At 36.9% G+C, this 15594-nt stretch overlaps 1 protein-coding gene across 2 annotated transcripts in view; it reads right to left on the bottom strand.

Annotated features, from left to right (window-relative positions):
* Positions 1-5826: 5826 nt before the first annotated feature.
* IFT74 (intraflagellar transport 74) overlaps positions 5827-15594 on the bottom strand; it is a 41928-nt gene continuing 32160 nt past the window's right edge. For both annotated transcript variants that reach the window (XM_072860580.1, XM_072860581.1), the window contains exons 17-20: positions 12636-12799; positions 11837-11962; positions 9340-9400; positions 5827-7555 (exon numbers count right to left, since the gene is read on the bottom strand). In XM_072860580.1, the coding sequence (XP_072716681.1) occupies positions 7440-7555; positions 9340-9400; positions 11837-11962; positions 12636-12799 (467 nt within the window). In that variant the 3' untranslated portion in view covers positions 5827-7439. The remainder of the gene's footprint in view (positions 7556-9339; positions 9401-11836; positions 11963-12635; positions 12800-15594) is intronic.

Below are 15594 nucleotides of genomic sequence, written 5' to 3' on the forward strand. Positions count from 1 at the left end.
GAGGCTCATGGAGTTGGAGATGGAGTTTAAGATTCTTTTCTTAAACAGATCCTGTTCTCCCCTACAGAACAGCCTATGCCACTGAGGCCAACCACAGCCCCTAAGCCATCTATTTTGGATCACCTGGAAGTGACAGGTAGCAGCCAGGTGGCCAGCCAGAGGACATGTGCTGGTGCTGGTCTAAGCAGTCAGGATGAGGACTATCCCTGTGCAATGCAGTGGCAGTGTAGAAACTGGAGGGAGATAAAGGTTTGTGCGGTACGTAGTTAAAGGTAAGTCTTACTAGCATGGAAGGGACAGTGTGGAAGAGTGGTGATACTGTAATAGGTGGTTGTGAGAAACTTTAAGGTGGGGTAGAAAAAGTAACAGAGTCTGTTTTTTGTTGCAGCTCATTCTCTTGACTTGGCAGCCCGTGCTGAGGAGGTGCAGTTACTTCTTGCTTTTTCTACTGCCTCTTCTGCATATCCATACTCAAAAGGTAACTCAGGATTGCAAACATACCTATTATCAGTTTTTTTGCTCAGCGTTTTTGTTTTCTTCTCAAAATAGAGCTTCTCTTGGATTTTCAGGAGACCAGAGTCTGGAAAATGGCTGAGTATTGAGCAGTCTACACAACAGCCTCAGCCAAAGGGAGCTGTTGCTTTCCTGTCTTCCTTGCTAGTGAAATGAAAGGGAATTTTCTACAATTGAATTAAACACAGGATCTCGTGGAAATCTCACGTTTCTCTCAAGTGGAAAGTTCAGCTGATGAAACAACACAGGAGAACTTTAGGACCTCTGTATCAGTAAAGTAATTGTGAAGGACATCAGGCTGTTTGACTGAGATCTATACTCTGGAAACTTTTACTTTGTGAGTCACTTGTATTTTGCTGAAATAGGCTTTACGTAGATTTTAGAATGGCCTGTTGTCAGCAGAAGAACAAAAAAATAATTTTTGTTTCCCAATTCTTTGCTGACGAAAGGGACCAAGACTGTTTTAAAAAATGCTTGGAGAAAGAAGGTGTGAGTAGTGAAGTTAAAAGCAGCAATGGTGATGGCCACTGATCATGTCAAACACATATATGAAATCACATGAGTGAGAGGTAAGCAAGCTAGTTATATCCCTCTTAGTTTGTATGAAAAGGACAAAACTGCATCCTTGTTGTCACTGCTTTTTTGAGCCTATTGTTTTGCTACTTTAGAGCATGTCTGCTCTGTTTTTTAAAAGATCTCCTAAAACGAGTGATTCTGAACATGTGCTAAATTAACCCCAAATCAAGCTTTTGTTTCTCCGCCAAGTTTGGATCAGATTCTGGGAGCACAAACGTAAGTGATGTTAATACACCTGCTGCCCCAAAGTCAAAAGAAGTCTGGAGATGAATGAGATTATCCAGCCTGAAAGAGGCATCATCCAACAGGAGGTAAGCAGAGCTCATACAGAAGCTACAGAGTTCACAGTTTTTCTCCTCTATTCTGTTACTGCTTTTCCACTTAATTTTTCTACAATACATTTTGAAGGACAAATGAGTCTGTGTATTTATGTTTAATGGTAACAGCTGTATATCCAAATGTCTTTTAAGATATTAACATTGAATGACCCCAAATGATGCACAGCAATAAAATATGACTGCCTAAAGTAGCCCAGCATTAATGAGGCAAATTTCATATCTGTGCAATTTGGAGAGATAAAGACTAATTGTGTAAGTCACTTAATGCACGTGAAGTTTGCAGATCTGACTATTGCTTCCAAGGACCAGGAAATGGGTCATAATAATTACATCAGGGTTTTCATCCATTAAGGTTACAAAAATTCATTCTTAAAATGCCGTTTGCCTGACCCACTATCTTCCACTGAATTAATCTCACACTGTTAATGTGATTCTAATGGTAATCTTTATTTGATGACTCCATCATTTGATTTTATTTAACTTTGGCCAGCATTCAACAAGTGCAACTTAGTGATAAATTTGCTATCTATCTGGCTCTGCTTCCAAATTTATGTCACACTGGGATTGGCTAAAATCTTGTAGTGATATGAGAGCCACATGCACACTGTTGGTGAGCTGCAGTGTAACAATTCCTTCTCTTGAACGCTCCAGCTTTAACTTCAGTCTGCTCTCTGTGTGAGAGGAAGATTGCTAAATGGCAAATTTTTTTGAGAGTTTGAACAACATAATTTTAGCAATTCTTGAAATATGGAAGTGTGAAAGACATGCACATCTCATCTTAAGGTGAGAAGTTAAAATGCAGATTTACATATAGGTAAAGAACTTCAGTAACTTTCAGCTCAATAATCCTAAAAAAATATTAAATACAGCAAACTGGACACAAGTCGAAGCCATTAAACACACTCTCTTCATTTAGTTTGGAAGAAAAAGAAGGAACAGGAAGGATACTGAAAATTTGAAGGCTTTATTTGGAATTTTGTCTCTCATGCATAACTGTTGGGGTGACTGATACTATTGATAATTTCTGCTATAATCATTATTTTATTTTTATTTTTCTTTCTGATTTTCAGAGGTGCTGAATCCCCCTCACCCCACTTGAAATAGTACTTGTGGGCAAACTCTTGTTGCATATTGGAGACAGAGGTCTTGCATCTTACTCATCTTTTGCTGCACAGCAGAAGTCTTGGGCCTGATCCAAAGATACCAGTGCTCAGTGAATCAAGCTCAGTCACTTTAAATGAATGTAGCTTTCAAGGAATTAGCTTTACAAGAGGAAGCAAGAGCGGACCATTCCACACTTCTGGCTCATTTTTTTTTTAAATGTGGGAGGCTTCCTCCATTTCACACATTTGGCGTATTGTCCAGTTAGACCTCCTTCCTGAATGGAGAACCTGCAAATGTAGACCGCAAGTCAGCGCAAGGAACATTTCTTCCTCTGCTCCAAACTTCTGCTGATCCCAACAAATGATTGCTCAAAACTGGGATTTGAATTCAGATCATCTCTGCAGTTATGAAATGCTTTAAGACTTCCTCTTTACCAAAGAAGAAAAAGATGACAACTATTTTGTTTGGGAGTAATTCAGTTCCCCTTCCCAGTGATTAACCTGCATTTCACAGCTTTGCTCTGGCTGGACCTGTCACTATATATATATATATATATATATGTGTATATATATATATATATATATATATATATATATATGTATATATGTATATAAATATATATATATATGTATATGTATATATATATGTATATATAGCGGTCAGCTAGTATTCACTGTTGTGCATGTGTTCAAGTGCACTCCGATTTTATGCTTTCTGTTGGAATCCAAGGGTTTTTTTTTTTTCACTCCAGGCAATTGCCACGTCCATCCCACCCAGATGCCTTATCACTATGAGACATGTTTCCAAGGAGTTTACTCAAAGGAGATACTTTGCAGAATAGTTACAAAGTAAGCATTTTAATATCTTTCTTCTCAAACTAAGATATTCTTATGGCTGGTCTCATCATAAGGTCTGCCTTATGCCTTGTATTTTTGTTTTACACTTGCAGCAGCAAAATAGAAGTGTACTGAAAGTCTTTACCACCACTTCACTTTGGAAACATATCCCTCTGATTGTGAAATAGCAGATACCAGCACTAAGAAGCATTAACATCAATGAATGTCATCAGGCAGAAAGATCTAAAAAAGAATCTCAGTGTTCTGCCTGCCTGGAATTGCCCACAGGAATGCTGCATGTTGTCTTCTAAGCTCACGAACGCAAGGAAAAAAATCAACTCATTTTGAAAGAAAAATATATTTTTTTTTATCACAATGAGAAGCAGTGAAGGTAAGGTGAAGCAGGAAGACTAACGAGAGGGTTAACTCTTGCCTGCAGCAAAAATACAGTTTGCCTGGAGATACGATATCCCTGAATACAGGAGCAAGGTTGGTGCAGCGTCATCCTGTCATGAGCTGGGAATAAGGACAGTCATTCCTATGCTCGTCTTCAAGCAAAGCACAAACATAACATAGAAATAACAGACGCTTTGGTTGAAGATTTTGAAACTGAAATGCTTATTTCCATGCAGTGTGGCAGTGAAGTGGGATGTGGAGTGACAGACACTGTTAAACCTGGTATCCTAATGCCTCAGTGGCATCTTCCTGGAGGAGGACCAGGTTAGGGAACTTTTAAACAAACCGGACATACGTAAGTCCATGGGGCTTGCTGGGAAACACCCACATGTGCAGAGGGGGCTGGCTGATAGCATTGTGAGGCCATTCTCGATTATCTTTTCTTCATGGTGATAGGGACAGGCTTCTGAAGACTGAAAGAAAGCAAATATCACTCCTACCTTCAGGAAGAGCAAGAGCAAGCCAGGGAACCACAGGCCGGTCAGCCTCACCTCGATCCCTGAGAAAGTGATGGAGCAATTTATACTGGAAACCATTTCCAGACATATGAAGGATGGGAAGGTGATCGTGAGTAGATAGCATGGATTTGTGAAGGGGAAAGTATGCTTAACCAACCTGATAGCCTCCCACAATGAGGTAACCAACTAGTGCGCAAGGAGAGATGTGTGGATGTTGTTTACCTCCGCATTAGCAAGGCGTTTGACATGGATTCCCATAAAATCCTCATAGATAAGCTGACAAAGTACGGGTTAGGTAAGCAGACAGTGAGGTGGACTGAAAACTGGCTTGGGGCTCACTGTGTCATCAGTGGCCCAAAGTCCAGCTGGAGGCCAGTCAGTGGTGGTGTACCCCATGGGTGGATACTCATGCCAAAGTTGTTTAAGCTTTTCACTAATGACCTGGATGATGGGGAAGAGCGCACCCTCAAGAAGTTTGGAGATGATACAAAGCCAGGAGGAGTGGCTGATGTACCAGATGGGTGTGCCGCTGTTCAGAGGGACCTCAACAGGCTGAAGAAACGGGCAGACAGGAATCTCATGAAGTTCCACAAAGGTAAATGCACAGTCCTGCCCCATGGGGAGGAACAACCAGGCATCCATACACACTGCAGGCTGAGTGGCTGGAAAGAGCTTTGCTGAGAAGGACCTGGGGGTCCTTCCTGGTGGACACCAAGCTGACCATGAGCCAACAATGCATGGCAAAAAAGGCCAACAGTATGCTGGGGCATGTTAAGAAGAGCATTGCCAGCAGGCTGAGGAGGTGTGATCCTTACCTCTACTCAGCCCTGGTGAGACAGGTGAGCAGAAAAGGTTTTAAACTTCTCCATCCCATAGATGCTGTCACTAAATTAATGTCCTCTCACTTTGAAGTCATAGCATAAAATGCATAAAAGATTGCCTGGGTAGACAGACCTGTGTTACTGAATTAGTGTCTTGATATACACACAAGAACTTTGGTGAAAAAATGCTGTGTGCCTGGTACTTAAACTTGTATTAAAAAAAAAAAAAGATAAAAAGAGTTAAAGAAAAGGTTATTTTCACTGAGACTTTAGGAGCTAGATATGGATACAATTTACTCAGCTTACTATTGGGAATGAGTTATTAATCTCCCAGAAGGAGATTAAATGCCTGCTGTGTAGCTCACCATTTAGAATCCATACAGTTCTTTTCAGCCACGGGTGCTATGACCCAGGCCACATGGACCATAAGGATGAACTGTTAAAAGGAACGATTGACAAGATTCTCAGACAGAAACAGGTAATCTGGAGTTCCTTCAACAGAACAAGGAAAAGAACAGCGTTCTGGAGAGAGGGCTTTTATGACAGGCATCTCCTGGGGAACACAACAAAAGCCTGTAAACTTTACCATGCTATCTTACAAGATCACTACCAAGGATTAAAACCATTCCCTGCCCTGAGTGAAAGTGAATTTAATGCAGTCTGTTTATTCAGTCTGCAGCTTTTTTCCTTAAATGTTCATTAAAATATGTTATTGTAGCACAAGTGGAATTCAGGAGGTGATCTCTCCAGCTGATGGCTTGATTGGTGAGAATATTAGACTTCAACTTTATCTCAGCAAATAATGGGCTCTCTCTGGAATAGCTGAAACTTTGACAGGAAGGAAGAGACATTAGTGGGAATTTCCCCTAGATAACAGTCCTTGGTTTATAGAAATCCTGTTCCATTATCTCTAAATATTATACAGACATAAATATACAGAGCAACAGCATTTACTGTGCTGAATCTGGAAACACGGTGCTCTCTGCAAGTATCGTCAATATTTTTGTTTTACATACCTCTTTATACTCAAAATTACAATCATAGATTTGGAGAAATTTAGTGACAAAAATACAGAACTTCTATTTTAACTGACTCAGCGCATTTTCTAATTCTTTGTCTACTCCAGTTCTATAAAGTGAAGCATATAGTCTACATCTTTTTTGGAAAACTTTTCTGAGACCTATAACTATAAATCCAGAACCCACTGTTTTTTATTATTTTTTGTAAAAGGCTAGGGTACTGTCTGGCTAAGATTCCTATCTATAGTCAACTGTGCTTTTTTCTCTTCGATCAGGACTAGCTTACAACATACCAGGTGGAGGAAATTATCAATAGGTAGTTTATAATTACATTACATGTAGAATGTGAGGGAAATATATACATGGAAATTTTGTTATATGTAAACGTCTTCTGAAATTTCTGTATCATAAAGCACATTGTTATTTCTGCATCAGTCCTGTTTTTGTTCTATGTTGAATCTCTTTCTATGTATTTTTGTCAAAGTAGAGGTTGCATATGACAATGCAGCTTGAAACCTGAGGAAAAAAAATTGCAGAAAATACAAACAATTTTCCCTGTTATTTCCTTTACTGGTGAATACTACAAAAGTAAAATGCTCCACACAAGGTCAGTATTAGCTATGTTTCACTACTTTTTATCACACTTCTCTCCTTGTAATTACATTAAAAAAATACAAAAATAAGGAAGTTAATCAGTTCTCCATTGGGAAATGAAAATTTGCTGACAGATCCAAAGTACATTTGCTTTTATTGTAAGACTTTATACTATGAAGCAATTCTGACTTAAAAGGATGCTTGTCATCTTTAGATGTTTTCCTTACTTGTTATAAATTGCTATTTAAATAGGGAGGGTATGCTGATATTACCATTTATCTTATTATACACATCATTTAAGATAATGTGTATGAGAGCCTGTCAGGCAGTCCTTATTCAGGGAAAACTCCTATTCTGTTTGGCAGGGATAGGACTACAAGACAATCAGAGATTTATTGTGTAAAGCAGACTGAAGATTCACATGTGAGATGCAATCCAGCAATGGGCCTCAGTAGAATGTTGTCAGGATTTTACATTCATTGTACAGCATTTCCTTTTTATTTCTACAAGTTTCTAAAATTCAGAAGTTTATTTCTAAAATTTGTTAATATTGCAAAAGGAGGGATACTATTAAAACCTGTGACTTCTAAAAACCTGGAAAAATACTTTTAAGAATATCTGTTGCCGTAGCGGTGAGCGAATGAGCTCAGTAGTCCAGCTTTCCATGCTGCCTGTGCACATCTCTCATTGTTGGTCCACTGGGGCAGGAAGGAAGTGCCTGGGTTCAGCTCTTGGTGTTCTGTAAAGCTTCTATGAGAGCTTTGTTGTATTCTGTGACTAGCTTTCTCACGTTCTTCATTATTGGCTGGTAGTCACTCTCCTGACTTTTTGTTGCTATGACTGATTAAAAGAATTAAGGAAACAAACTGCCAGTATAAATATTAGCATAATTAGAGATCATAAGGGAACCACAATACATTAAGTTTCCTTCTGTGAAAACCGTCAAGGGTTGCAAATAATGGAAAAAACTCGAATTGGGTCTAAAAGATTTACACCAATTTACTAGCTGCCATCTCATGCCAAGCACGGTAAAAAAAAGATATTACATGCCTGTCAGTTTTGTTTTCACATATATAGGCAATAGGTCCCTCGTGGACGACTCTGCCCGTTGTTACGTTGCAAACAAAACCATTTCAAGGCACTCAGCTATTTACAGTCATACAGTCTGGCACTTCAGAACTCTGGCTACAAAAGTCCCAGTCCAAGAAAGCAGGACCTTTCTTTCCACTAGCCCAAGCAGACACAAAACTCTGTATAAGGGTCTGCACTTGGACAGGTAATACATTGTAGCAAGTTAAGAGGTGCTTTTAATATCCTGATCCACTTTTTCTCTTGGTTTGTTTTAGAGTTTTTTCTGTTAGAAAAAACAGGATGTAAGATTCTTGCCGTAATAAAATATTCCTGTAGAGCCTTCTTCATAGAGGAGATGGCTCCAATTGCATGACATTGTCCAAGACTTTTTTCAGATTTTTTCCAAAAATTAGAGCACATATCAGATATGAGAAATGGGATATCTGGTATATGAAAAAGACAACGCTATATGCAGATCCTGTATTATTTTTTTTTTTCCCCTGATGGCTAGGCTATTACAGAATTGCCTGAAATATATTCTTGTGCCATTTTCTGAAGCATGTAGCAATGTCCATTGTCCAACACACAACACTGGATGATACGGTCTAGTTTTGCTGTTACTTTTTACCAATTACATTTGTACTAAAATCATATAACAATGATTCTATGCATCTTTGAGATTTCAGATTTTTTGTTTCCTAAATCATTTTAAAGAATTGAATTTATTGCAGTGAATTCAAAGTCCCTAGAATATAAAATAAAAGTGCAACTATGCCCTACTTAGATCTCTACAATAACTATGGAGAATAGTACAAGGTAAGAAGAACCATTAATTCTAATTAAAAAAACTTCAGTGCTTTTGCTAATTTCAAAAACTTCCTTATGAAAGTCACTTGCAGCAAATAAGATTCTGCTGATGTTTTGGAAGGTCTTATACAATTAGTGGAATGTAACTTTTTCATTAGCATCACAAAATGGTAGACCTACAATGCAGTTCCCCCATCCCAGCCCATTTTGCAGCTAAAGCATCTCTTTGTCGTATCTTATCATATTTATCTGATTTTTTCCCTCTAATATGCAATTCCTCTTTTATTTGATAAGAAATACATTAAATGCATACAATTTATTGTTTACTTTTTCATCATTGATATTTACGGTGTTTTAAAACTGCAAAATACCAAGCAAAGTCACCATGCTATACAGATTTTCAAACAATGCTACACTTGCTGGATAATTTCAGATAAGATTGGACAGATGTGAAGATGAGTTTTGTCTAAAACCTAATGGCAAAACTGACCCAACAGGAAAAACTCCAGACTGCAAGACAAATCTTATGCTTTAGGACCCCGTAAGATTGTTTCAGAAAACACATGCAAGTTTTGCTATATATAATGCCTACCACCTAACCAGACAGTTGCAAAGCATCACCTTTCCCCTCCTCCCCTGTCTCCTGCTCCCCATTCCGTCCTGTCTTATTCTGCTGGAGGAAACAGACTTCTTCCTCAATTAATACAGTGCGTGAATTTTACTGTATTTCTTAAAGAAAAGGATACATTCCTTCATCATAAAGTTATTTTGCTCATGGTGCTGCCATTTCCTCTCCAAATTTGTAAGCTGAAAACACAAAAAGAGCCAAAAATGAAAATGGTAATTATTACACACGTACTTTATACAAAGAATCTCCCAAAAATGTTGTATCAATACCTTGTACTCTATCACCTGATAAGATCAAAGTTACTTCACAAAAAATCCACAGAAATGAGAAACAATGGCAAAATGATTTTTAAAGCTGCCAATGATTAACCTGTATATAATTTAGCACTTCATACATCTATTTATATAATATTACTGCATGCAGCTACAGTGGTAGATGGAAAAAATCAGATGAGAATTCAAGACTTGTCATATAGGAAAATGTGTAAGCAAGTCAGAAGTAAAAAGGTGCAGGGAGATACTAATTCTCATTATACTTCATATCATTCAAATGATCTCTTCTTAAAATCAGTAAGATCTAAAATCACCAAAGATACAATATTTCCTGACACTGTCTTGGACTTTGAGCTATACAGAAGAAACTTCCTTACTTCCATAGCTAAGTTTCCTGTCTGATGCCAGAAGCTGTGATAAGAACAGAGCTGCAGCAAGAAGATTGTAGGAGTGTGGGTTAAGTGCTGGCACTTCTTCAATACTTTTGGCATCAACAGGAAACTAATGTGGACATTATATCGATGGCTGCTTCCTTACAATACAATTTTATAGTATTTGTTTTTCTGATGCTACTGTTCAAGGTTCTGCATTTCAAGATATGCAGATGTTATTTTTAAATGCAAAAACTGAAAATCATTCTGAGACTAAACTTTCAGTGGAAACTAAGGTAATAAGTTAGGAAAATATTGCAACATTTTACTTAAAAGCTTATTCTTAAGCTAGAAGATATTAAAATAGTTGCTATATTACTCAAAATAAATCTTACAGTGAAGAATCAGTTATCTAGTGTACTGGTTCACAGCAAACATGGCAGTCATTTATTTGCAAGATATGGTATTTCTGACCAATTCTCATTTTTATTGCCCCCTTTGTAGATGTTGCTACAGGCAATATAGCTGGTAAAGGAGCCTAGGTTTAAAATACTGTCTGATATATATCAAAGGAAATATTCAGTGCATTTTTATAGTTACTCCTTGAATGGCACAACTCATACAGTCGACTGCTTGCAAAATTGCCCAAACCCTTGAGATATGTAAATGCTATTTGTACTTCAAAATGTTTGATGCATGTCAACTAATCAGCTACTTTAAAATACACCTTTATTCACCCTCATGGCATTTACATTCATGACATAAAAAGCAAAGAAACAAATCCTTGTTGCACATGTTGAAATTGAACTGCCACAGCTTAATGAACCGAAGAAATGCTGTACAACTACTACTTTATATACAATTTTTAGCATCATTATGCAAGTATCTTAACACTGGCTGTACCCATTTCTGATTTACATACTCTCTAGGAATAAGAATATAATCTTGGTACAAAAGATACACAATATCTGAAGTCTTGCAGACTTTGGCATACAGCTTTGGGATTCATATCATCACCCTAGAGTTAGCCCACAATGATCATATTCTATGAGTGTATATCTCCTCATTTAGAGCCATGTCCTCTCATCCGCTCCATAAAGTTCACTCCAAAAGAAAGTTAACTTAAACATGTACAAGTATCACCTTCAGCTTTTAACTGAATTAGAAACAGGTAACAGTTAAAAAGGTCAAAGATCTCAACAACCTGAAGCAATAAAAATCAGTGAAATGCAAAGAAAATAATCAATTTCCATTTTTCAGCTTATTTTGAAGTTATCCATTTTCCTTCTGTGCATTCAAACCTATACGCCAGTAAAGTTCTGTTGCCAAAATGACAGCAATTTATGTGTGTTTATAACAGAGGAATCAAAGCTGCTCAAGAGTTTATAAACATCTTTCCTGATTCACTTTTGAAATGTAAATGTAAATATACTCATACACCAAAGTTCCTTGGGTTTAAATAAGTCTGAACAAACCCTAAAACTTCAGTGGTCTGCAAGGAGCAGAAGTATTGGAAAAAGGGAAATGGAATTAATAGTACAGGTTGCAAGAAAAAACTTACCACCATAACTTTAAAAGCAAAAGGGATCTTACCTAGTTAGTAGTGACTTTTTTTCCTGTAGTTTCTTTCTCTAAGTTGGTCCTCAAAACTCCTCAAGCAAAGGAAGGGCAAGAGGGGGATAGTTCTGAGCAAGATTAGTACAAACACTTAAACAAGGGATTTGCACAATTTTTAAGCTCAGAAAGACCTCTGCCTAGTAACTTTAAAATCCAAAGCTTACAAGAAATTTATTGGCATGATATTAACTTTTGTTTGTAAACAGAAAATATGGCTATGCATTTACAACACATAACTTTGAAAACTCCCTGAAAAGGAATAAACCGATTCCATCCATACAATGCTTCATGTGTATGAAAAAACAGAAACTGTGATAGAAACAACTGAAGAGATAATATGTAGCTTCAGCTATACCTGAGAATGTGTCTCATTCTCTTGCAGCTCTCTCTTTAGTGTCTCATACTCTGTATTCAAGTGTTCCATTATTTTCTTGAAAGCATGGCAATGTTTTGTTAATTTTTCTTTGTCATCCTGGAGTCTCTAGTTGGAAAAAAAACAACACAAACCAATTAATGGATGAGTTCATTTGCTGTGGGCTACAGACAAATTATTTTAATTCAGCTTTCAAGATGCTACTTTTTCTTCCTTTCAGAACTAGATCATATGCATAAAGAACTCATAAGGCTTTTCTCTAGCAAGGCATGCTCTATCCTAAAGATAATATTCAACAGTTATGACCAAGTTGTAGACTTAGACCATACTCTATCAGCACAAGTGGGAACGCTGATGTTAAGAATTTGTAGGAAATTTATCACATGTGAAGTGAGAAGTGCTCTAGATGGAGTTTGTCTTAGAGCAAATACATGCAGGATAGATTTTTCTTTTTTGTTTGGGTTCTGTGGTTAGATTGCTAAATTCAAAGTTCTGGGTAGTCATAAGTTACAGCAGAAAAGTTCAGATGAATCACTAAAATAAATGGGAAATTTTGTGGAAGGAAGTTATCAAAAGGTATCCAGCTGATAGTCTGCTACATGTACCCAGTTAGTAAGTCACATATATAAGCACAGAAGCATTTGGATTCATTTGCACTGGTGTGCAAGCCCAGTTTTCAGCTATCAGTCAGGATTCCCAGTCATCAACCTGAATTCCCCTCCACTAGGTGCTCAAAACCACACAAATTCTGTATAATACAAGGTTTCAATCCTTTCATTACCTTTTTCTTCTCTTCACCTGATGCTTTCAGAGCCGGCAAATTATTATAGACCTCTAACTCCATTTTTGTTTGTTCAATTTTGTCTTTAAGAGAAGCCAGTTCATCAACCATCTTGCCCTCCAAGAGTTCCATCTTCTGTAGGTCCATCTGCAGTTTTTGACTCTCTAAATCATCAGATACACAATCTCTAATTAACAGTACTTTTTATTTCATAATACATTGCCCAGTATATAAAGGTTTATGCTATACTTAAGCAATACAAACAGCTCCTGCATATCTTTCTGATTTTGATATTCGTAGGAATGTTAATGTGAATGAAAGAAAAAAATGTCATGTTCACAATCATCCCATAAGTCAGACTCCTATATTACAATTACTGCATTATACTCCATAAGTGAAGAGTAATGAAAACGTGTTGATTTTCTATATCACAGTGTGGTATTTCTATTGTTAAAGTTGTTTATAGCGTCAGTCAATTTCAAGTCTTAAAGCAGTGGTGATACCTTACAAAAAGTTGACCGCAATAATGCAGACAATTAAAAAAATTAATTTTGTTAGGTTTTTAGCATCATGTTATTTTTATATATGTTGCTTGTATATGATAAGACTTAGTTTTATGAGAATAAATAGCGAAATTTGCTTTAAACGTTCACTCTGTACAGGAAAACACTTCCATATCTCCACAGAATAAGAACTGTCATAGCTTACAAAAAGAGCATGTGGTACAATATACAGCATTTACTTCTGACAATCTATTAAAAAGAAACAACAGAGATACATATAATTAAAGGAGTTAGAAGTATGGATGGATTCTTACATGAAGAGAGATGTAAAGACTGAAACTGTTCAGACACGGGATGCTTAAGAGAGGACACAATAAAGATACACAAAATAAAAAATATACTTTGATCCAGTTTTGGGGATAAGTTATCCACCCTGAGTGTGTAAGGATTAGATGTGGCTAGACTTGTTTGGGATGGTTTTCTGACCTGCAGCCTTGTCACTGTATTTTCTTCATGTTCCTGAATATTTAAAATTATGGCTACATAATCTTATGTTTCAGAGCTGTATCTAACTCAGAAGAATAACACAAATAATGCAGAGTTTTTTTCTACATTCTAAAAGATCAGGCAAAGTGGGCTATTGGGAGGGATGAGACAGTACAAAGAAACTTCTCTTGGCATAGACTGTATATTTTGCTTACACACTCTGATTTGTGCTGATCACCTGGAAAAAGGGTAGGAAATTTTCCCCCCAGCTTAACCAAGGCAGTATAGATCTTCATGGCAGAAAGAAGTGGATGTGCATATGTGACAGAGGGAGAGTTCACCTTTCCAAAAACCATGGGTATGGTTTACTTAGCGGAATTATTTGGGAAAATCTCACCTGATCAAAACCCTGTCATACCAAGATTTTGGTACTCATCTCTCCTCTTGTCTATTTATGCCATATACTCATTTTCTAGAGTGAAATATTGGCTTTAATCAACATTTCTGGCTTACTACAGAATGCTTTGGTGATTTCCTTAGGAACCTCAAAATAAAAAAAAGACAAGCCAAGATTTTTGTGTACAGTATGTAATTATCCTGAGGAACACATTTCCACAAGGTAAGATTGAACAGGTCCTGTATGTGCAAAAAGCATTTATATAAATATGAAAAATTTCCATACCGGTAAAAAGAAGGGTTTAAAAATAAAAGGTTTGGAATTGCATTGCATGTCTGTGATTCAATGTTTATGCTGCCTTCCACCCTAAAGGGCTTAAGAAAACACTTTCCCTGTGTCTAGAATATTTCATAACTGCCCATAGTTTCACTTTGAAGTTCCTGGTATTGGTTAATGTCAGATCCTAAAACATGACTGAACAGACCACAGCTCTACTTCTGTTGTTCCTACGGCACTGTGGTTTAAAAACAGACAAATGCTTAAGGACCTCAATAAATTAGGGCTTTAACATTAAAACCAGTAAGAAACAGAACTATAAAATAAAAATAACTCAAATTGGAAAGAAATAGCAGAAAACAAATTTAGATTTTCTTAAGGATTTATTTAGGCCTAATCACAGCAGCTTTGCTTTTTATATAGTTGTTCTAATATTTATATTTTGTTATTTTAAAATAATACATAGTTGACTAATAGGGATTTATTTTACATGTAAAGAGTAATAACAACATAAATGCCAAAAAACCAGAAAGGATTCTTAGACTGTTCTATCTATTTACTGATAAAAACTATGGTGAGACAGCAATGGGCTATTCCTATGCATTCACACTTTCTGGAGAAAAGGGAAGAAACTGGATGAGGCGAATTTCATCCTTATGCAGCAACAGTCTCAATGAAAAAAAATCAAAACTAAAAAAACCTCAAAACTTCTCTAGGGGAAGAGACAGGAAGAGGATACAGCCCAGTTCCTTCTGATACGCCATGAAGTTGCAGCGTCTAGCAGGCAGTGTGTACACAGTAGCAAACTCTCAGACCAAACTACAGTGACCCAGGGAAATGTTTTTGGGAAACTATGCCATCAGCACTTTTGTTTACTCTTCATGGTTTCCTTTTCTTTTTTTTTTCTTTCTTTTTTTTAAGGGTTCTGCTGGTGGACTTTTTATATCTTTGTTATGGCAAGAAAATATGGAAATCCAGATTTTAATCACAACAAAAGAATCCTGAAGATGACTGTGCTATAATTCAAGGGTTAGGAAGAACTTTAACTGTGCAAACTGAACATTCACTGTATTTTTGAAAGAATCTTAAGTTGTTTATTACCGTATCTGTGACTCCTTGCTTTCAGAAGTTTACTTATGAATCATTTAAATGATCTGCTGAAAATTACGTATTGTAACTTCCTTCTCTCCCCTTGCGAAGAAAGAAATGTGTCTTTCAATAATGTCTCTGTAGCACTATGTGCTTCTGGAACATCCTTATATTGTAAAGTAATAAGAATAGATGCTTACACAAAAGA

This window comes from Ciconia boyciana, chromosome 4, assembly GCF_034638445.1.
Source record: "Ciconia boyciana chromosome 4, ASM3463844v1, whole genome shotgun sequence".
Taxonomy (NCBI): Eukaryota; Metazoa; Chordata; class Aves; order Ciconiiformes; family Ciconiidae; genus Ciconia; species Ciconia boyciana.